Source organism: Trichosurus vulpecula, chromosome 6 (genome assembly GCF_011100635.1).
Source record: "Trichosurus vulpecula isolate mTriVul1 chromosome 6, mTriVul1.pri, whole genome shotgun sequence".
Taxonomy (NCBI): Eukaryota; Metazoa; Chordata; class Mammalia; order Diprotodontia; family Phalangeridae; genus Trichosurus; species Trichosurus vulpecula.
The window spans coordinates 83,966,619-83,990,975 of NC_050578.1; the positions used below are offsets into that span (position 1 = coordinate 83,966,619).

The 24,357-nt window shown below is 38.2% G+C and overlaps 1 protein-coding gene across 1 annotated transcript in view; it reads right to left on the bottom strand.

Moving 5' to 3' along the window:
* Positions 1–715: 715 nt before the first annotated feature.
* CPE (carboxypeptidase E) overlaps positions 716–24,357 on the bottom strand; it is a 133,988-nt gene continuing 110,346 nt past the window's right edge. The window contains exons 4-9 of the mRNA XM_036764806.1: positions 23,490–23,607; positions 20,060–20,242; positions 7,646–7,785; positions 4,313–4,412; positions 2,852–2,970; positions 716–1,418 (exon numbers count right to left, since the gene is read on the bottom strand). Coding sequence (XP_036620701.1) covers positions 1,320–1,418; positions 2,852–2,970; positions 4,313–4,412; positions 7,646–7,785; positions 20,060–20,242; positions 23,490–23,607 — 759 coding nt within the window. The 3' untranslated portion in view covers positions 716–1,319. The remainder of the gene's footprint in view (positions 1,419–2,851; positions 2,971–4,312; positions 4,413–7,645; positions 7,786–20,059; positions 20,243–23,489; positions 23,608–24,357) is intronic.

The following is a 24,357-nucleotide window of genomic DNA, read 5'->3' on the forward strand; positions in this document are numbered from 1 at the left end:
ACTGGCTAATGTCTGTGCTACAACCATGTAGATCTCATCACAATATATTTCTCTTGATCAATTTCCTAGTAAGTTCTAAACTCATGTTCTCATAACAACTGAAAATCCACATTAAGCTTTTGCCATTTTGCTTTTGTCAATACTAAGAGAAACAACAAACTTTACTCCATACAAAATCATATACAAGATTTGTTATTTTGGCAGGGTAGGGAACTCCCCACAGAATGAAACAATGACTTGGTAGATAAGTCCTAGAGGATTCCAAGGATTTGAACCCAGATCTTTTCCAAATTCCAAGCCCAGCACCTCATTCAGTATACTACATTTCCTCTGGAATCACAGCATAAGGACTAGCTTTGTGATTTCATCGCTAAAGGGAACTGCCAGGTATGGAAACTTCCTCTACCAATGCAAGTCTACAGCACTGCTGCACCTTTTAGTCTTAGAAAGTCACTCATACCACTGAGAAGTTAATTGACTTGCCCAGGGTCTTACAACCACAGGCTACATTTTGATTCCTAGGATCACATATGCAGGGGAAGGGGGCGAAAAAGCACATATACAATCTGTGGTGTATTTGTTGTGTTTTTTTTTTTTATTCACTCAAACTGCCATTTCAGGGTCAATAAGCAACCAAGAAAAACTTCACAGTCTTGAAGTATCATAACAGGCAAAAGATTAAAATTGCATGGTCCCCATATCTACACACAATAGATCAATTTCAGTTCCTTTAATTGAAATTCTCAGCAAACATATATTTTCCCGTCTTATGAGAAATACATGAACAAGCTCAGGTTTATATAGCTGGTCACATGGGAAACAAATAACATTCTATACTGGACTTTAACTCTTGCAACACACAGCTTACAACACCAAGCTGTTCCTATGTACCCTTGCAATAGCATTCACTACATGAATTCATATGAAGCAGACCCCATTTATAAATACCACCAAATACTTCTATTATCTGGGATTTACTAATTTTTTGAAAGCCAGAATTATTCTGAAAGTTCAGGATTGTAAATAACATGTAGAGTATTGCATTTCAGCTCAGACTGCTGAGGTCATCTTAATTTTTTCTGCATCTTTCATGCAGGAAAAGTGAACAGGATAAAACAGAATGAGATCAATTAAGAGTTCTTATCTTTCTATCTAAGAATCTATGTTTAAGTGATACTGATTAATGTTCAAATGATTGCTGGAAAAAAATAAATCAAAGTTAAATATTTTAACTGCACAAAATCTAAAAGACTCCACATTACATCATACTAAGTTAACATGTAATAGATTAAAAGCAGCAAATCAGGAGAAGCCTTCTCTTAAAAATTTAAAGTTTCTGACATCATTTTCCACCATTCCATCAATTCCTCTTTTTCCTCTTCTTTTCTTTCAGACAATGACTCCAATTCAAAATCGACCTATAGGAGGAATGGAAGAAAAAAGTTACTTGACAAACTACAGGTTGGTTTTCTTAGCAAAACCAAGAAGCAATAGCAGTCTTATAGATTTAGAGAATGGGGCCCAATAAAGTCCTGTGAATAGACAGAGCACTAAGTGTTAACTGACTAGGCCATATTTTAAAGGGGGAAAAATCAGCCATCAACAAACATCTTTGGAAATAATTCTTTTTCCTTGTATGCAGCAGCTCTAATGCTGCAAAAGTGCTTGTACATAATGGCTTTATAGGATTACCAAAAGACAGAAGACTATCAAAAGATAGAAGATGTTATCTAGGCACTTTATTTTGGATCCTCTGACAGGGTCTGGCATCTTTCTTGTACTTTTCCTAAGTCTTCTCCCAGCCCACAACTTAGAATTATCACTATGCTTTTTTCTGCCTATTAAAAATGTAGCTCAGAATCAGAGTTAGAACTAGAAGGATCCTTCTCACAGGATCAGAAAATGAGAACTGGAAGGGGTCTCAGAAGCCACCTAGTTCAGCTCTCACTTTATAGATGGTAATACAGGTAATAAACCGCAATAAATTGCAGAACTGGAGTTTTCATCCAGATTGCGTTAGAAATCTAAGCTCTTTCCATTGTACCATGCTTCCTAATAATCTTAAGAGAAGTGCTTGAGGCTCTGAAAGACTCTGTAACTCGTCCATAGTCACAAGTATTTTTTTGGAGGGGGGAAGGCAGGGCAATTGGGGTTAAGTGACTTGCTCAAGGTCCCACAAGCTAGTATGTGTGTCAAGAGTCTGAGGCTGGATTTGAACTCAGGTCCTCCTGACTCCACAGCTGGTGCTCTAATCACTGTGCCACCTAGCTGCCCCAGTGGTAAATATTAGAGGCAAAATTTGAGCTCATATCTTCCTGACTTCCTGTCTGTCCACCATATTGCCTTGCCTCTCATTTTAAAACACACTCAAGATTTATATATACACACATATAACTCAAGCCATTTTGGAAAACTCAAGCCACATGTTCCATAAACAACATATGTATTCATATACAGACTTCTATGCACACAAATGGATACAACAGGCCCCCTTGCTGTTAGAGTGGATGATTTTCACACTGATTCAGCTGGCCTGCTGGTCAACTCATAGCTTAGGCATACACTGCACAAAAAGTCAGCTACTTCCCTGTCAGGCTCAATAAGACAAGTGTTACTCTTGTCTTCAAAGACTTCTTTCCTCTGTAAGAAATAAATACTTGCACCTCATTATTTTCCACTCACAGTATCTCCCAGGAGCACCTAGCACTGGGCCTGTATAAAACAGGTGTTCAATAAATGTCAAATTTCTAATTGACAAAAAAGACTCCAACTCTGCATTTCTTCCAAAACCAACAGATGATGACAGAGCTTCTCCTCTTGAAAGAAGTTAAATCAGCCAGGATTTACTTACCGCCACAGCAGGACTATATGGAACTGCCACTTTCTTAGTTATTGCTAGATAACCAGGAGCTGAAGCTGTGAGTTTGTAGTTTCCAGGTACAAGCAATCTCCAGTAATCGCCATCCTTTGCTGTGTAGAAAAACAGACCAGCAAATCATAGGGTGTTTATATGAAGCTGCTAATTATGTCAGCTAAAGGGTGCCAGCTTCATCGCCACTTAACTTTTTTCATTACCTACCTATTTTAAAGTTCATTTATACAAGTATGGATAAAACCCCAAGGAAAGAACTAGGCAACTATGGTCTTTTTACAGATTCTAACTTTCTACTCAGAGACACTGGCAAAGTGGACAGCCTTGTGGTCAGGGATAGGGGTTCAAATTCTGCCTCTGACATACATTAGCTATGAGTATGTCATTATGTAAATGAGTAAGTCATTTAATTTCTAAACATCTCTGGGCAACTCTAAAATTATAAATTATGGATGAATTGCCCATGTGCCTCAATGGAGATGAATCTCCTCTGTAGGAATTCTTCCCTACTGATGAAATCATAGGTGAAGACCAAAAAATTATGTTAAACCAAGACTGGGAAGACAGTCATGTATTAACACGTGTGCCACAAATATTTTAGGAGATAATCAAGTCCTTTCAGCAATGGGATGAGAATTTCTATGATTTAAAAACAAAAAATAGTCTTGCCAGAAGTCCCAGGCTAAAACCCCAATGGTTTTTGTGGGACAGTGAAGTGTAACAAGACAAAGGTCTGGAGTGAAGGGAGTTGGGGGAAGCACAGAGGTAGTAGCAGGAAGCTTGAGTAATAAGCCAACAGCTATGGTCAGTTAATAATCAGAAAAATCCAGAAATTTTGTATCTTACTTATCTCTTCTCCATATCCCTCCTTGAACTAAAGTTTATCAATGGCAAAGTTGGATTTTTATTTTGATGTGTTTGAAAACAGAGTCAGTTCTTGAATTCTGAATCTTAGTTTTGTCTTTCATTCTCCTGTCTGACTTCTTGCCTGCCTTTTCAGGATTACTAGCATGTCCACTCAAGACTGGGAAGGGGAAGGAAATTGAAAATCAAATCATTTTTTCCTCTGTTTCAAGTGACATGAAGAATCTATAAACATTATGTTCCCAGATCATCTATAGAAGTCAATCACCCCTACCTAGCACTGACCGCCTCCATCCACACTAATTCTAGGGAAAGGGTGCCATCTGCTGCCATGCCCAGTTCTAGCAAAGCAGCTGTCCCAGGTCTGATTCAACTTCAGTCTCCCAGGTGGGAGGGGAGGCTAGGAAACTCCCTAGGAAACCAGCCTCCCTCGAATGCCTAATTAAGAGATCTGAGCAATCCAGTTTCTTTTCTTAGAATGTGTTTTATAATCATATTACTAAGCAATTATGCTTTGTGTGAAAAGTTGTTAAGGCAAAAAAAAAAAAAACTTCCATAGAGACAGAGACCACCCACCAGTAGTGATATCATGGTCAATTCCTTCCACAGAGATTGTGGCATTGGCAATTGGTTTACTCTGAAGATCTCGAACAAATCCTTTAACCCCTCTGTGAATCTGTGAATAACAAGAACCAAAAATGTATTGTCAGAAATTATCTGAAAACATGTAGCATATAAAGACTTTCTTTTGGGGGTCAGCAAAATGCAGTTAACTTATCCAGAATTTTTTCAAAATCAGAAAACTAAAACAGGAAACTAAGATTGTTTTTGAACATTCTACCCTCTACTTTCATGAGAAAGGGAAAGCTAACAGGTCAAACAATAGGTTCATAGTAAGGGTCCTTTAGGATCAGGCATTTCGGAATCCTGAAGAGTCATGACCTTCTCCTCCCTCTTCAAGCCCTAACTCTTATCACCACCTTCCTCCTCTCTCTCAGCAAATAACATTACTTCTTACTTTACTTAAAAAACTTGAGACCATCCATTATGAGTTCCTTCCTCTCCCCTCCTCCCCATCTTAAAACTGTTTTTGCCTTTCTTTGTATCCCCAGTGTTTCCCACAGTACTTGGCATATACTGATTGCTTAATAAATGATCCCTCACTTGTTGACCTCTCTCTAGCGTCACTAACCTTCTACTCTGGTCCAGTAACAAAAAGCGCTCTGGTTGCCCTCCATTAATGACTTGATGTCATCCCCTCCAGTTTCCTTTCAGAATTTATCCCATTGGTCATGCCTCCCCTTCCTCCTCTCCTTATAAATATACTCAGGTGTTTGCATGAAAAAAAATCATTCCTTGACCTTGCCATCTCCTTGTGTTATCGTCCTTTATCTCTCCTAACCTTAATAGGTTATTGATAGCACTACTTTGTGTGATCATCCTATATTTTGCCTAACCTTAATAACTAAAAGAAATAGTTTTCTCTGTCCCCACTTCTTCCTCACTCATTCACTCTTCATCCACTTGAGACAACCACTCTAGTGAAATCACCCTAAGAGCTTTAAAAATATTGTCTCACTTTAGTCTTATAATCACCCTAGGATGTAGATGCTATTCTTATCCCCATTTTACAGAGGAGGAAACTGAGGCACAGAGAAGTTAACATCTTTGGGTCCCAAAGCTAGTGTCTGAGGACAGATCTGAATTCAGGACTTCCTGACTCCAAGTCCAGCACTTTCTCCATTGTGCCACTCTAGGATCACACAGATTAGGAGCTGGAAGGATCTGAGAGGTCATCTAGACTAACTCTTATGACTTTTACAGAGGAGGAAACTGAGACCAAGGTAAGTAAAGTGATTTGCCCGATTCCACATGATAGCTAGGTGGCACTAGTCAGAAATATCTGATTTTCAATAGCCTCAGATACCTACTAGTTTTTTCAACTGTAAAACAGGAATGATAATATCCCCTATTTCCCAAATGAAATAATATTTGTAAAGCACTTTGGGGCAGAGCCTCAGTAAGCACTAGATAAATGCCAGTTATTTTGGTGGTGGTTATCATTATTTATTATTTATTATAAGTGATAAGTTGCAAGAGATAAACCTCCATAGTATCATGCTGCCACTGCTGGCATTTTGAGGAAGTGAAGGGGGAAGAGGTAGAGAAGAGTTTTTGCTTTTTTAACATTTGTTTGGGGGTAGCATGTGCTTCTTGGCTATTGATAGCTGGAAATTAAGCTATAGCCAAACTGACAAACCAGCCCAAAACTATTCAGGGCAGGATTTGAAAGGAACATTGATGTAGTTTCAAAAAAATTATAAAGGGCTGTGAGTTGATTTGAAAATTATCAAAAAAAAAAGCAATACTTTGCAGATGCATTAAAAGTTTGCTTACACCTTGAGGCTATGTATCCCTTTAACTGAAGGACCAAGCACTCTAAGAAAGAAAAAATGCCACGTAGCCCTTTGCCATTCAGGGCAGATTTCATTCATCCAACAATTTATTCAACAGATATTTAAGTATAAGCTATCATACAATGACAAAGGTTCTCAAGAAGTTTACAATCCAAAGGGAGTTCAAAGCAGTTTTGCAGTAAGGAACAAGCAAGGCTACATGAACCCCTAAGTCTGCCCAGGATCACATATGGATATCTGTTCAATTTTTCCAAATTCAAATGCTTCAGGTCCTTGCTTTTCCTATCCCTCCATCCCCCTACAAAGTAGCTTATGGTCCTTTGCAGGTGCTGCCAGCAGTGTATCAATGACAAGAAAAGATTCTACTAAAGCATACCCATTCTATTTGTTTCATATATGGTAGAAAAATTGCCCTTACCAATGAAATCACGGATCTCCAAAGTGTACACGGTAGAGCTATATATGTATGTGAGTGTGTATCCGCATGAATAGCATCTCCCCAAATAAGGAACATGACATTTTGAAATACATTTCAAATCATCTGATGAATAGTGTTACAGATCAAATATATAGAAAATACCTTACCCAAAGGACAACATCTCTGAAACACTAAATGGATGCCTGCTAAATGGACAGGACAAATGATATTTGACATATTCAAATTAGTAAAGTAGTGGTTAGTAAGGACTGGGCATGGAAATGCTTTTATTCAATGTAGTTTATAAAATATATGTGTCAGGTGCTGAGAATACAAAACCAAAAATGAAATAGGTACTGTCTTCAAGAAGATCACATTTTCATACAGAACTATAAGTTTTGCTGCAGGCTGACCCTAGCCCTAAGTGGCCACACATGCCTCATAACAGGAGGGTATGGGAGACTTTAGGATAAAGTGGTCAGATTTGGATTTATCACTGTCTCCAGTACCAAGAGTGGTGGGCAAGATACTATCCCAGGTGTGTCTGGGAGAGGGAAGCATCTTTTGTTGGGCAAATGGACTATCAAGCAACAGAATTCTGAAGGCTGCCTGCTCAGACGCAAAAGTTCAGAGACTAAGGGAGGTCTCTGGGTAGGAAACAGGCCTATGCCTTGTGGCAGATGCACAGGGGCACACATGACAAAGACCAAGGTGGGTCACTTAAAAGGATTTCTTTTTCTGAACTCATTTCTGATGAAGGGGATATTACTTGAACGAATTCTACTTAGCTCTTTCAACTAAACAGTATGTACCATTTCATTTGTGATGAGTGAAGTCATTCTGTACTTCAGATGACACATAATAGGGGGACATAAATTAAATCCCCACCCCAAAAAACGTTTTCCTACCTTGGAGCACCATTCTGAAACAAACAGGGCACACAATAATTTTTTTAAACAATAAGAAAACAAACAAGGCCTAGGCCAACAAAACACAATGCTTTCTCAGAAACAGAAGACCAGCACCGAACACTTCTAAAGGCACCAGATCTCTTGATTTACTAGCTAACTTTACCTGCTCGAGGTAATTGATCAGCGAGTTTCTGTTATCCTCCCAATAGCTCTTCAAAGTTTCCTCTGGGGGGAACTTGTCGCAGCTGAGCTCCACTGTGATCTCAAAACAGTTGCTGCTGAGGTAATTGAAGTCCTGCATGCCTGTCAAAACACGAGAGAGAGAGAGAGAGAGAGAGAGAGAGAGAGAGAGAGAGAGAGAGAGAGAGAAACTGAAATTTGAAGCCTGAAATGCTACAGAAAGGCTTCTGCTATATTCAGTGCCAAGGAAGGCACAGAAGGTTTGCAAGGAGGGCCATGGAGGCTCCTAGAATTACAAGGATCCTAAATAGCATAGCTCAATTCTTTTTTCAGCCTGAGTTTCTTTCATAAAAGAATATTAGTCATTTTAAAAAGAAGCACTGTTTTCTTAGACTTTTACATTGTACATTTAGTACATGACTATTTTACTGTTGTTCAGGCGTTTCAGTTATGTCTGATTCTTTGTGACTCTATTTGGAGTTTTTTGGCAAAGGTACTGGAGAGGTTTGCCATTTTCTTTTCCAGCTCATTTTATAGGTGAGGAAACCAAGGCAAAGAGGGTCAAGTGACTTGCTCGGGGTCACATAGCTAAAAAGTGTCTGGTCATATTTGAATTCGGGAAGATGAGTTTTCCTGACTCTAGGCCCAGAACTCTATCCACTAAAATGAAGAGACACCAGTGTGTATTCTGAGTGTTCTGAAGAAGTCTCTTAGAGATTAGTCTCCAAGGTTCTTTTGACCTCTGGGAGTATCAATTATTAGAGAATATTTATTGGAATATATAGAGAAAGTGGAATGGTAGCACCTAAATGGCAGAAGTACCTGAGTATATGTATAACTTATGAAGTGTATAACTTAGGAAAATTGTATAATAATAGTCCATTTAATGATATTTTACATTTAATAATAGTCCATTTTATAATATTTTATAAATTATAAAGATTTTTCCTTAGAAAATGTGAACTGGGTAGTATAGATGTTACTCCCTCCCCTGGAGAAAAAAAAAGAAAGAAAAACAAAACCCCTGTAACAAATATGCACAGTTAAGCTAAACAAATTCTCACATTGGTCATATCTAAAAATGTGTGCCTCATTCAGCAAATTTAGTCCATCACCCCTCTCTCTGGTGGGGAGCATGGACAGCTAGGAAATAGAGGGGGAAAATGCTTGTTGGTATTTAAAAAGCAAATTTTTAAAATGTTATCGTCCCTATTTACAACTCTGAAAACTCAGGCCCAGAGAATTTACATGACGTACCCAAGGCACAGGAAATAACAGAGTCAAATTTGGATCTAACTCTTCTGACCCCACATCCAGGCCTATTGTAGCCATATTATATTTCTCTGATAATACAAGTATTATTTGTCTTCACTTTACCGATGATCAGGATGGTAAAGTGATTTTGCTGATAGGGACAAAACTGAGTAGCTGAACTTCAATCCAAGTATCTGGATTCCAAGTTCAATGATGTTTCCATTCTATCATGTGCTTCAAGAGGATTTGGGGAAACATAAGGGAGAACCTGAAACTTCATTTTGTCTTTATATTTCCACGCTGAAATGGATTTTCTAACCGAAGCAGTTCAGTCAACCGATTATCTTGTACTGAGTAATAATAGATACTAGATAACTGTGTAGCTAGAAGATTCCAGTTGTAACTAAAATAATTTCAAATTGAGTCTGATTTACTGATTTTTTTTTTGGAGAATTATAAAGAACTACAGTTTCCCTAACTTGGGAATTAGTTTTTCATTAAGATGAGTGTTTTCACTCAGGTCTTAATGATCCCTGAACTTCTCCCTGGAATAAAGGCCCATATTCCTTTCAACACCAATATTCTTCAAGTGATGTTATATAGCTTCAAGTCATGCAACACTAATGTCTCTGATGAACTGAAGCTGGAGATTCCCAAAGGGCCATGGAGATGCACATAGAAAGTGTGGGAAGGGGGCAAAATATTACCAGCAGAAGTGATGTAAAGCAATGGTGTCAAACACAAATAGAAACCAGACCCTATATAAGGAGCCCCTTGAGCCTCATATTGACTTAGAAAACAACATATTAATATTATCTATATTTAATTATATTTTTATTTATTTTGCTAAATATTTCTCAATTGCATTTTATTTCCCAGTCACATTTTAATCTGGTTGGGCCTCACTCAGGAATGTGGTGGGCGCAACGGCCATATTTGACATGTCTGGTGTAAAAGAAGTCATCAAAGAAATATATGATCAAAAAAACACGACATAATGAGAACAAGAGATAACTGGAAGGCAACGTAGCTCTTCCTTTGGTTCCTTCGTGATGTCAAGGAAATGCAAGGAGCGCTATGAGCCTATTTGGTAGACTCCATTGTTATGGGAAGTCATGGATATTAATCACACAGGATTGGTAACTGCTATCTTCATTACGGGAAGAAATAATCACACCCTTTTGATCAGAGGTCCTTTATAGTATTAGCATATATTATCAACCTAATAAAGTGCACTAATTCTATAGACAACACACTATTTTTGCAGATAAGGACTTCCCAGAATTTAATAATTTCGTAAGTATTACAAAGTCCTTATTCAAAACTAAAATGATAATAATAGTAATAAAAATAAGTAGTAACAATCAAATATGAGACCACATCAGACCTGGTCTCTTTCCTAATAATATTCCTATAGGACACATACTGATTTATACTAAGGACCAGAAAAGTTCACCTATTTCTCTTAAAAATAAAACCAGCCACCAGGTGAAGTCCAATTACTTCCAGATGGGTTAAAAAAAGTAGCTGAACATGTGCAGACTCAACCCACAAACAACAGCAATAAGTAAGTAGATGAAAAGTATTAAGAAAAATGGCAAAACTGGCTATCTTCATTTCCCAACCTTAAGAGCTCATCACCACACATTAGACAAGAAACACAGTAATTCTTTAGGGCATGGATTCTTTTGGTGAAGCAATATGAGGATTGGGAATTCAGACCTTCAATCATCAATCAGACAATACATATTTATTAAACACCTACTACATGCCAGGCACTGGGCTAAGGAAACATCAGCTCCATCTACTGACTTCAAAGAAATCTGTACAAAATAAAGGGCTACAAAAGGAAGACTGCTGAAACCCAATGGCTCACAAAAACAGAGCTGGGACTAATGCAAAGATTGGCAGAGGAAATCTGAATATCTACTTTAAAGGTTTTCATGGTGAGACCAAAGCAATAAGGATATAATTATCTTAACCTTTAGATTTATGGACTGGTGAAAGACACACTGAAAGAACATTATTTAGCCACCACAGCTATTGCCACTTCTAAATCACTGCTGTGATGGGGGCGGAGCCAAGATGGCGGCTGGTAAGCAGGGACTAGAGTGAGCTCTGTTACCGAGTCCCTCCAAAAACCTATAAAAAATGGCTCTGAACCAATTCTAGAACGGCAGAACCCACAGAACAGCAGAGGGAGTGGAAGGAGTTCGTGGTTCGGCTTCTAGCCCCAGGGGCAGCGGAGGTGGGGCAGCTACAGCTGTTGTTACTTCCGGCTCCAGGCCCACCTGGTGGGAGGAATTAAGTGGCGGATCAGAGCAGGGGTGCACAGCCTGCCGAAGATCTAAGCCCAGTTCGGGTTGGGGGTTCTTGGGGAAGGAGCAGTGCGGGTCTGACAGAGCTGGCACCTCCCCCCCAAACGTGGAACATAGAACTCGTTAGTCTACAAGCAGTCATACCCCACTGAAAAACTCAAGGGTCAAGTTAGTTGCTTGGGAATATGGCCAGGCAGCGAAAACACACCCAGATTCAGTCTCAGACTTTGGATTCTTTCTTTGGTGACAAAGAAGACCAAAACATACAGCCTAAAGAAGACAACAAAGTCATAGAGCCTACAACAAAAGCCTCCAAGAAAAACATGAACTGGCCCCAGGCCATAGAAGAACTCAAAAAGGATTTGGAAAAGCAAGTTAGAGAAATAGAGGAAAAATTGGGAAGAGAAATGAGAAGGATGCGAGAAAACCATGAAAAACAAGTCAATGACTTGCTAAAGGAGACCCAAAAAAATACTGAAAAATACACTGAAGAAAACAACACCTTAAAAAACAGACTAACTCAAATGGCAAAAGAGCTCCAAAAAGCCAATGAGGAGAAGAATGCCTTGAAAGGCAGAATTAGCCAAATGGAAAAGGAGGTCCAAAAGACCACTGAAGAAAATACTACTTTAAAAATTAGATTGGAGCAAGTGGAAGCTAGTGACTTTATGAGGAATCAGGATATTATAAAACAGAACCAAAGGAATGAAAAAATGGAAGACAATGTGAAATATCTCCTTGGAAAAACCACTGACCTGGAGAATAGATCCAGGAGAGATAATATAAAAATTATTGGACTACCTGAAAGCCATGATCAAAAAAAGAGCCTAGATACCATCTTTCAAGAAATTATCAAGGAGAACTGCCCTGATATTCTAGAGCCACAGGGCAAAATAGAAATTGAAAGAATCCATCGATCGCCTCCTCAAGTAGATCCCAAAAAGAAATCTCCTAGGAATATTGTTGCCAAATTCCAGAGCTCCCAGATCAAGGAGAAAATACTGCAAGCAGCCAGAAAGAAACAATTTGAGTATTGTGGAAACCCAATCAGAATAACCCAAGACCTGGCAGCTTCTACATTAAGAGATCGAAGGGCTTGGAATGCGATATTCCGAAGGTCAATGGAGCTGGGATTAAAGCCTAGAATCACCTGCCCAGCAAGACTGAGTGTCATGCTCCAGGGCAAAATATGGATTTTCAATAAAATAGAGGACTTTCAAGCTTTCTCAGTGAAAAGACCAGAACTGAATAGAAAATTTGACTTTCAAACACAAGATTCAAGAGAAGCATGAAAAGGTAATCAAGAAATGGAAATTGCAAGGGACTTACTAAAGTTGAACTGTTTTGTTTACATTCCTACATGGAAAGATGATGTATATGATTCATGAGACCTCAGTATTAGGGTAGTTGAAGGGAATATGCATACATATGTATATGTTTATGTATATATATAAGAGAATGTGTATGTATGTATATATCTATGTGTATATGTACGTATGTGTATGTATGTGTATATATATATGTCTGTTTATATATTATATATATATATGTAAAAGAGAGAGAGCAGACACAGGGTGAGTTGAAGATGAAGGGAAGATATCTAAAAGAAATAAAATGAAATTAAGGGATGAGAGAGCAACATACTGAGAGAGGGAGATAGGGAGAGATAGAATGGGGTGGATTATCTCACGTAAAGGTGGCAAGAGGAAGCAGTTCTGTGGGAGGAGGGGAGAGGGCAGGTGAGGGGGGAATGAGTGAACCTTGCTCTCATCAGATTTGGCCTGAGGGGGAATACCATACATACTCAGTTGGGTATCTTACCCCACAGGAAAGAAGAGGGAGGAAGATAAAAAAAAATAAAAGGGGGGGGATGATGGAGGGAAGGGCAGATGGGGGTGGAGGTAATCAAAACAAATACTTTGGGAAGGGGACAGGGTCAAGGGAGAAAATTCAATAAAGCGGGATGGGTTGAAAAGGAGCAAAATGTAGTTAGCCTTTCACAACATGAGTATTGTGGAAGGGTTATACATAATGATACATGTGTGGCCTAGGTTGAATTGTTCGACTTCTTAGGGAGGGTGGGTAGGAAGGGAAGAGGGGAGAGAATTTGGAACTCAAAGTTTTAAAATCAGATGTTCAAAAAAAAAAAGTTTTTGCATGCAACTAAAAAATAAGATACACAGGCAATGGGGTGTAGAAATTTATCTTGCCCTACAAGAAAGGAAGGGAAAAGGGGATGAGAGGGGAGGGGGGTGATAGAGGGGAGGGCTGACTGGGGAACAGGGCAACCAGAATATAAGCCATCTTGGAGTGGGGGGGAGGGTAGAAATGGGGAGAAAATTTGTAATTCAAACTGTTGTGAAAATCAATGCTGAAAACCAAATATGTTAAATAAATAAATTTAAATTTAAAAAAAAAAACACACAAACCATAAAAAAAGAAAAATCACTGCTGTGATAATCTTACCTTGGTGAAAGTAAAAATGCTGCAGAAACTTCCCTTCTAATGCCTTTTATAAAGAAAATATGCAATCTATCTTTGTCTATTTTGTACCTGTGTGGCACAGTGCCTGACACATAGTTAGCACTTAACAAATACTCATTGCTTTGCTTGTCCTCTAATCACAATAATGATATGAACATTTAAAGTTACTTCCCATTTCTGAATGTCAACAATACTAGGTTTTCCAGTTATTCTATCTGCTAGGTAACATTGGCTAAGTTCTTTAAAGAAAAATGGTCCTTTTAACTTGGGCTCAGATATCATTTCTTCTCCCTCTGACTTCCTGAAACTTTCTCTGATGTAAATTTCCCCATGGAATCAGTAGGCCTTGTACCACAGAAGGTATAAAAATTGGATAAAGCTTCTTTTAAAATTCTTGGGCCTGTATTTAAACTTTTTCCACTACATGTTTATTTGGAGTATTATTACTTATTATAAATTTCAAAAGTATTAGATGATGGGGGGCAGAGCCAAGATGGAGGCTGGAAAGCAAGAACTTCCTTAAGCTCTCCCTCAAATCACTCCAAACACCTGTAAAAAATGACTCTGAACAAATTCTAGAGCTGCGGAACCCATGAAATAGCAGAGGGAAGCAGGTCTCCAGCCCAGGACAGCCTGGATGGTCACTAGGAGGGGTCTATCACACAATGCTGGGAACAGAGCGCAGCCAAGCGTGGGCCATGCCAGGACCAACCAGACTGGAAGTCAGGCAGAGCAGGCCTGAGGGTCATGAATCTTTGAACTGAAGCAGTTACCAGACTTCTCAACCCACAAACGCCAAGAAGATCATGGGGCAGGTTAGTGGGAAAACTGCTGGATCGGGTTAGAGAGAAGTCTGGCCCCAGCTCTGGGGCTGGCAGAGTTGGGGTGGCGGAGTTGGCAAGGCAGTGGAGGCAGCAGCAGTAGGAAGCTCCAGCAGCTGCTTCCAGAGCCCCAGCATCAGTTGCTTCCCCAATCCCTGGAACACAAAGTAGGAGGAATCAAGCAGTGGATCAGAGTGGGAGTGCAAGGAGTACTTTGTTGGTGCAGAGGAAGGCTCTCTTGCTGTGCCCTGCTTGGATCTGGGTCACAGTCCTGGTTATCAGTTCTTGGGGGAGGAGGAGCACTGGTGTGGCAGAGCTTCTGGTGGCAGTGCAGTAGAAGTAGCTCTGAAAATAGCAGCCCAGCCCCTAAAGCTTGGGACAAAGCACTCTACTCTACAAGCAGTCATACCTGTACAAAAAGCTCAAAGGTCAAGTACTTGGCTGGGAACACGAACAGGCAATGAAAAAGCACTCAGACTCAGACTCTAGAATCTTTTGTTGGTGACAAAGAAGATTAAAACATACAGCCAGAAGAAGTCAACAAAGTCAAAGAGCCTACATCAAAAGCTTCCAAGAAAAATATAAATTGGTCTCAATCCATGGAAGAGCTCAAAAAGGATTTAGAAAATCAAGTAAGAGAAGTAGAGGAAAAATTGGGAAGAGAAATAAGAGTGGTGCAAGAAAACCATGAAAAACAAGTCAAAGACTTGCTAAAGGAGACCCAAAAAATACTGAAGAAAATAGTACCTTAAAGACTAGACTAACCCAAATGGCAAAAGACCTCCAAAAAGCCAATGAGGAGAAGAATGCCTTGAAAGGCAGAATTAGCCAAATGGAAAAGGAGGTCCAAAAGACCACTGAAGAAAATACCACCTTAAAAGTCAGATTGGAGCAAGTGAAAGCTAGTGACTTTATGAGAAACCAAGATATTATAAAACAGAACCAAAGGAATGAAAAAATGGCAGACGATGTGAAATATCTCATTGGAAAAAACACTGACCTGGAGAAAGAAGCCAGGAGAGATAATTTAAAAATTATTGGACTACCTGAAAGCCATCATCAAAAAAGAGCCTACACATCATCTTTCAAGAAATTATCAAGGAGAACTGCCCTGATATTCTAGAACCAGAGGGTAAAATAGAAATTGAAAGAATCCACCAATTGCCTCCTGAAAAAGATCCCAAAAAGAAAATTCCTATGAATATTGTCGCCAAATTCCAGAGCTCCCAGATCAAGAAGAAAATACTGCAAGCAGCCAGAAAGAAACAATTTGAGTATTGTGGAAACACAATCAGGATAATACAAGATCTAGCAGCTTCTACATTAAGGGATTGAAGGGCTTGGAATATGATATTCCAGAGGTCAAAGGAGCTAGGATTAAAACCAAGAATCACCAACCCAGCAAAACTGAGTATCATGCTCCAAGGCAAAATATGGACTTGCAGTAAAATAGAGGACATTCAAGCTTCCTCAATGAAAAGACCAGATCTGAAGAGAAAATTTGACTTTCAAATACAAGAATCAAGAGAAGCATGAAAAGGTAAACAAGGAAGAGAATTCATAAGGGATTCATAAATTCAAAGGGATTCAATAAGAATTCATAAAGTTGAACTGTTATGTTTACATTCCTACATGGAAAGATGATGTGTGTAATTCATGAGACCTCAGTATTAGGGTAGCTGAAGGTAATATACATATATATAGACAAAGGGGACAGGGTGAGTTGAATATGAAGGGATAATATCTGTGTTAGAGTAGGGAGGACTAAATATGTAGATGGAAAAGGACCCAGCAGAGAGGGCAAGACTGAAAAATGAGAGGAAATGCTGGAGTCAATTCCCAGAGGAGACCTTGCTTCCTAATAAAATTGTAAGAAAAAAATTATAAGAGCAATAAATAACTAGGAACAAGACCTTTAAAAATAAGCCAAGGTCAATAATAACATAAACTATGAGTGATTAGCTAAAAATAATTTCATTATTTTCTAGGATCAAAGCCAACACAAAGAGACAGGTAACTAGATTACAATGTCAATTCCACCTTGTGGATAGAATGTTATGTTTCATAAATGTTTACAACCAAACTTGAAGTCTGTCAAAAATCACTAGATTAAAAAAATCTTCAACTTGATTTTTTATTTTACCAACTTAGCAACTAAACTGGATTGATCATATAATCAGTCTAAGCCACTTTATAGAAACTGAATCATAATGTGGCCAAAGGAAATCCTAATTCTCTTGGAAAACAGGCAAGTCAGTGATTCTCTTAGTTTTTCCAAATCATCAAACATTGATGGTGGAAATCCTAGCAACAAAAAACATCTAATGGAAAGAGTAAGTGACTAGAAGTCAGAAGACCTGCATTTTAGTCCTAGTGTTTTACTATATAATAACTATATGACTTTGGAAAAATTATTTAACCTTTCTAAACCTCCATCACCTCAAAAAGTTGTCATAAGGATATGGACTAGACCTGTGATTTATTTGGTATACGGAACTCCAGGGTGAGGAAATTCCCTCTACAAATACAAGAAAGCACATTCTCTACTGTCTCTCTCCCTCAGTTGCTGAAGTACCAAGAGGTTAAGTGACTTGCCCAGGGTCATACAGTCAGTGTGTTTCTGAGGTAGGACTTGAATCCAGGTCTTCCTGGTTTTAAAGCCAGCTTTCTCTCTCACTATGCTATGCTGCCTCTCCATGTATATGCATGTGTTTGAGCACGTATGTTTCAGTAATGTATGTGAAGAAGCTTTGCATAACTATGAAACACAGCACTTGGTATTACTTACTATTAAAGTCTCAGTAATTATTTGTAAGGGTTGAATGAAAGGAAACAGTTCTCAATTCTGCAAAATTAGAAGTACAACTTACCTTCCACTTTAATGAAATGTCCCTAAAACTCAAATAGGTGGGACACTAATTAAACAAGAAACTCAATGCTTCAGAAATATTGGGAAATAAATATAATAATGGTAGTTAGTGCGCTATTGATTCTATTTGTTATATGTATATATTTACACGTTAATTTCCATAAACAAATAGTACTTCATAGACAATAATCTGTCTCCTAAATATTTTATCATCAAAGTACAAAATTGTTGTAGCATTCAATGAAATATAACAAATGAATGAGCAACAAAGAGCCAAACACCAAGCATGAATGACCATGCTTCCACGACTATAATGTCTATTAAACAATGCCAAAATCAGAACATAGAGGGATCAGCCTTTGTATGCTATATTAATGCTACTACAGCCTGGCTAAGAGTTTATCTATCAAATTAGAAGAAATACTTTACTCACTGGGCTCCTGATATCTAAGGAATAATTAATGCTAATTCTGGTTTAGCAAATTACAAGGATAAAATGAAAATAAACAAGAGCCATTATCAGGAAGAAATAAATCCTCGGTACTTAGATACTACTCAAATATTTCTGTACTTTATGTTCCCTTCATGATGAGAATTACAACCCATCCATACCTGCTCACCATACTCATAATCCAATTATGCCTTACTGAGATATAAGCCTAAACCTGGGCTCTCAAAGGTAATGCCAGAGGAACATAAACCATGGCAGGTTTTACCATGGTGGAAAGGTTTTGAGCATACCCCTGACAAGAGACTGAGTAAGTTTCCTAAGGAACAGCCTGTATTGTTAATGTATTTTTGTTTAATTTGAAGATCTTCCCATCCATTAATAGGCCCATGTGACCTGCTTAAGTCACACGGAAGCCTAAGTCACATGTGGTGGAAGGAGCTTGCTGAAGGGGTGGAGCAGGAAGGGTGAAGAAGAACTGAGAGGAAGTGAGGTCAGAGCAGTTAGAGCAGTGGGAGAGAGTGGAAGCAAGCAAGGAAGCAGCTAGGAATGTGAATGTTTGTTTGTGGGAAGGCTTTGAGATGGAGTTGCTCCCTGCTGTGATTAATTTCTTTGTTGCTATGATGGATTTGGCTTTCTGGTGTCTGAATAAATGTTTGCTTCTGTCTTCTATGTGGAGAGTCTGTTATATTTTGCGATTCAGAACCACGCCAGCATGTTCATAGCAATAGCAACCACTGTGAATATTGCCTTGGCGATACACAGCCTCACTAAGTACACAGAAATTCATCACCATTACTCATCACTTGGGGATGAATTCTATCAGACAATTCCAATAGCAGATTTCCCTAATTCAAATCATTAATGTGCCCATGAGAAAGTTGCAAAGGGTTTCAGAAGACTATGCTTTGGGATCCAAGTGTGTCTTAGAAAAGTGGTATCTTAGAAAATGAGAGGAAAAAAAGCTTGTTTTCAAACTCCTGGAATTCCAACTTTAATCTCCACTGGAATCATCACTCAGGTGGTGGTTCCTATACCTCCTTAAGAAAAGGAGCTTCAGAAAGTTCCAGACAGTGAAGAGGGGAAACAATATATATGTATCAGCTTTCCTGGAAATAAGGGCTCCCCATCTTGCTTTCAGCCATTGTGCCTTGGGTTTCCATGAGAAATATTGATATCCAGGGGACAAAGAAAATGGAGTGGGGCTACATAAGTTACTGTCAAAGTTCAGAGGTACCCAATATAATTCTACTATTAACATCTTTCATCATTTTATGGTTTTGTATATGTAAAAAGACAAAATCATACCACATAAATACAGTGAAAGCATAATTAAAACTTCCCTAACCTAGTAAAAAGATGCTTGGCATTCACCAAAATCAGTATTATATGGAAAATCTATCATGTATTAAAAGGGACAGTTTCCTTTATAATATTGTTTGATCTTTCTCCAACATACATATCTAGCTCTTCAGTTATCTCCTTTGGTCATCACCCCAATACCAGTGCAAAATATAACTGGATTCATTCATTCGGTCAGTCATTCAGATCTTTGGGTTATGTTTAAAAAACTTTTGTGTGTATATATAGATATATATATAGATATATATGTATATATACACACACACACACACACACATACATACATATATATATATACACATACATATATATATGTATGTATATAATATCTAGATAAGTGATTCTTAAAATGTGGTCCAAGAAGCCCTGGTGGTGGTCCCCAAGACATTTTCATGGGATCCATGAGGTCAAAATTATTTTCATTATAATACTTAAGACATTTTATTTTATTATACAGCAAATATCAATAGACAAAAGCTCTTGGGCATGGGGGCCTTGATAATTTTTAAGAGTGTAAAGGGTCCTGAGACCAAAAATTTTGAGAACTGCTGGCCTATAGATTAAGTTTATTCCTTAATGATTTTAAAGACTTTAAAACTTGTTCAGTTTAAACCATTTCAAACATAACTAACTTTCACTCAGACATATCTCATCTAAAACTTAAGTGTTAATGAATTACCTGAAGCTCAAAGATCTTAAGCGATTTGCTTATGGTTACACATCTACTTAGTGTCAGAGACAAGATTTGAACTCGGTCCTTTCTTGCCCAAAATCCCCACACTATACACTAGCCTGTACTGTTTCTCAACCAATTCATTAGGAATGCTAAGTACAAACTCACCCCCAGGGACACTATACCAAGCACCACCATTGGTTGTTCCATCTACAAAGCTGCTGTCATCATCATTCTTCCGACAGGGTGGCCGGTTACTGTCAGACATGGCTGGGTTAAGGGAAGAGTAGCCCCTAGCCAAGCTCTGGAAAGTAGCATCATCAGGACAAGGGCTGTATTCATGAACACTACCTGGAAAACAAGTCCATGCAGGTTAGGCAAAATAAAATAATTCCCATTTCTCTAGTGCTGTTTTAAAGTAGTAAGTCGGTACTAAACTCAAATAGAAACAGATCCCTGCGGGTCACATATTGACTTAGAAAACCACAAACTGATATCATCTATATTGTATTATATTTTTATTTTATTGTATTTGTTATATGTATAAAGTATTTTTGTATCTTATATTTGTAAATTATTAAGTAAACTGATTTTATTATATTTGCAAAATTTTTAGTTATGTTTTCATCCAGTTTGTGCCACACTTGGGAGTTTTGCAGCCATCAGTCCAATTTTGACACCTCTGTCTTAAAGTATACAAAGCACTTTCCTCCCACACATCCAAAGAGGTAGGTGGTATATTGTTGTCCCCCTGTCATGGATAAGGAAACCTAGGCACAAAGAAATAACTGGTTTGCCCAGGGTCACATAGTTGGTAAGTCACAGAGGCACTTACTCAAACTTGGGACCAAGTACACTTTCTACTCCTCCATACTATCTCTTTAGCAAGATAGCCAGAAAATACGCAAGTAGACACAGAATGTTTTGTATTTCCTGGTAAAGCAGTTATTCTCAGTGGTTTACTTCTTTCTAAGGCACACTATAAATATACGAACCTTAAGGCATTAAACAAAAGAATGGCCTCCCCATCTCTCCTAGGATGGAAGTGCAAACTCTAATCACAGATCTGACTCCACAGCTGATCAGCAAAGGAGTTTTGATCTGCTCTATTTCTGACCTAGACCCATTCCTTCTAGTTCCTCAGTTTATGACCTGGGAAAGCAAGTTGCTTTCCTTCAGCAACCTAGTGACCCCTGCTCCTAAGTTCAGACATCCAATTGGCATAGTCTTTAGAAGTCCCTAGCTCAAGGGATCCACCATCCTCAGCCTTTCCAGCTGCATTTATAGACATAAGCCATCACACCCAGCTGGGTCCGGGCACTTTCTGCAATGATCACTCTTTGGTTTGCAGTTAGCTGTCTTTATAAAAGTCCTAAAGAATCAATACATACCAGAGAATGTCCTTAAGCAGCAAAAAATTAATCTGAAAAGATCAATTTGACTGAAGTCCATTTTATTGTTTCAATTTCCAGAAGGGTATTTGATACAGCCTAGCTAAGATCAAACCTCTAGATACATTTCTCGGTGTATCATGAAAATTGACCTGAACCCTAGTTTATCTCTGGAATTTACCCATTCTACCAATGGATCAGCTGACCTATGCCTTCTAGGACCTCCAAGGGATCTTTATTTCTCCATTTTAGTTTAACCCCTCTTGATATACTTCAGTTTCTCCTGATCCCAAGATTTATTCAAGCTTCCCTTAAAATGAAAACATACAAAAAGACTAGTATCTTTAAGAGGTGCAGAATTCTAACATATTTAATGAAAGCAAAAGTTTGACTTGTTGGTTTTAGCAGTTCTGCCTGAAGGCTTGCCAAGTAGTGACTACAACAGAACGTTCAATTACCCTTACTAAACGGGAAGGGAAGCAAACATTATGGGCACCATCTGTATTTTGGTGCAGGAATGAAACAAGAAAAAAATACAAACAAAAAGAAGTTTTCATCCCCTCTGCACCTGAAACTGACCCACTCCCTTGTATGCATTAACTATTCATGACCCAAGACATGGATGAATAACAAGAAAGGTCCTGGTCATATCAGACAATACACAAAACAGATAACTGAGAGCTACCGCAACAGCATGGAAATTAATTTTTCTCTTCTCTATTTATAGATAATCAACCAGTTTCCCCAAGAAGTAGTATGCTGGGTAACGAACAAAAAGTGATGATTTTATTCACTTTCTTCCTGGGGCATCTCTTGAAAGAAATTAGGCTTCTGAAATATTCTGTTTAGCTAAGAAACCTTTATATGCAGCTATATGACCACTTTTAAATGTTAAATATAATGTTTATTTATTAATTTAAATATAATGTTAATTCATGCATTAAATATAACACAGGGGGCTCTTAACCTTTTTTGAGCCAGGGAAGTCTGGTGAAGCCTAATGGACTCCTCAAAATAATGTTTTAAAATGCAAAAAAAAAAGATGTATAGGATTATAAAGGACCCAAAAGGTTGGTGAGACAAAAGATGGCATTTTCTCCATCTAAGTTCATACCAGCAAAGAATTCCCTGAAATCTATCCATGGACTCCTATGTATACAAGCTATACTAATGGGTTTTTAACCTGGGATCCACAAACCAGGAGCCCAAGGAAAGATTTGAGAAGATCCTTAAATACATGTTTGTATTTCTATACATACATGTACATATATGTATATATGCATGTATACATACATGTATATATGTATGCTTACTTCTCTTCTGGTACCCCAGACCACCCCCAAGCCTAGAATAGACCTTCATCTTCCATCTCCTTTCCTTGAAATCCCAAATCAGGTACAAATTACAGGATGGCTTCCCATGAAGTATCTTATTCCCCACATTAAAGCCTTTTCCCCCTCCTAAAATTTGTTATAGCACTTTGTCTGGTTCTCCCCTTTATTCTTATCACAAGCTTCCTGATATCATAGCTATTTGTATATATGTCTCTCCCCCTGCCCCTTAGACTGTAAGTTCCTTGAGAGGAGGGGTTTCTGTCTATATCAAGCTTTGTAACTCCAACCAAAGCACAAGGTCTTACACAAAATAGGATTAAATTTTTATTGAAATGAATGGCTAATTCCATCTTGAACATAACATTCCAGAGGACTACTTTGATGTTTCCAAAGGCTAGAAGAGATGTAGGTACTGTAAGACAAACAAAATCTATTTTTCCAATCAAATAAGTTTTGACAGAGAAGATAATAGATTTCAAAGGAGAAAGGACTTTAGAGCCCACTTAGTCCAACCCTCCCCCCACTTAGTCCAACCCTCCCTTACTTTACAGCCAAAATGAGGTCTAGAAAGGCTAAATAATTTGTCAAAGATCAAATGGGTGGCTGAGTTTCTTATGGATCCAGCCATGTAAAAGAAGAAAAACAAAAAGAATACAAAAATTAAACTTAAGTAGTGATAAACTATACTAAACTAAGACACACGAAGTAACTTGAGAACAATTATGAGCAAGTACAATATTAGAGCTTGTGGAAGAATTGTTGGTGATTTGACTGAGCTCTTAAACAAAAAGAAATGATGCCTAACAATCCTGGGAACATACAGACAGTTTTTTGATCAATAGGCCTAATGAGAGAAGTCAAAGCAATACCCACCACTTCGAGTCTCATCATATGGATAATTTGCAACCAGGTCTCCTCCATGAAGGTTGGCTGAAAGCACAAAGGGGATATCCATAATCCAATGAATGACAGCCTTAGTCTCTGGAGCAAGCTGGGAGAAAACCAAGAATTACAGTAATTATGCACCCAATAGGCATTGGCCCAATCCCTCCAACTCCACATTACAAAGAGGAGACAAAGAAGCCAGCAAAGAAGTAGGTAGTGACAAAAAGGAAAACACAGAGAAAAGATCATCATATGAAAATTAACAATCCTGTAAATGCCTGTGGTTGTTTTGCTTAAAAGATATATTCCACACACATTATTTCCCTAACTTTATTATTCTCATTTTAATAAGAAACAGGGTTTTAGAAGTTTGATCTCCCTTTTGAGAACAGTTTTGCTGAGTGGCCAGCTCTCAGTCATTCCACACATTCCAGAGATCAGGCAAATCACTTACACACTTTTTGATTCAAGATTTTTAGTGGCCCTTACATTCTTTTTTTAGGCCTCTAAGTGGAAGATGAGCAGAAAAATAAGCATTAAATCCACCTAAAAGGAATGTTTCTGTAAGGTCGTTCAGTACTATTCAATTAGTATGTGGCAGACTTCAGTTTCCTTTTTCATTCATCAGTTTTTCCTGTTCACCTTGGGTTGACTATTCTAGTTTCAAAATACATACCAGAGGCTTTCATGTATTCACACAGAGACCCTTCTTCAGTGAATCACATCTTTCATAAGACCGAAGGCAAAAATTTTTTTTAATTGGAAGGTAATTTATTTAATCTTGCTCATGTACTTGGTTATAACTTTGTTAAGTGGTACTATTCTTACAGAATATGTTAACTGTTAAAATAATAAA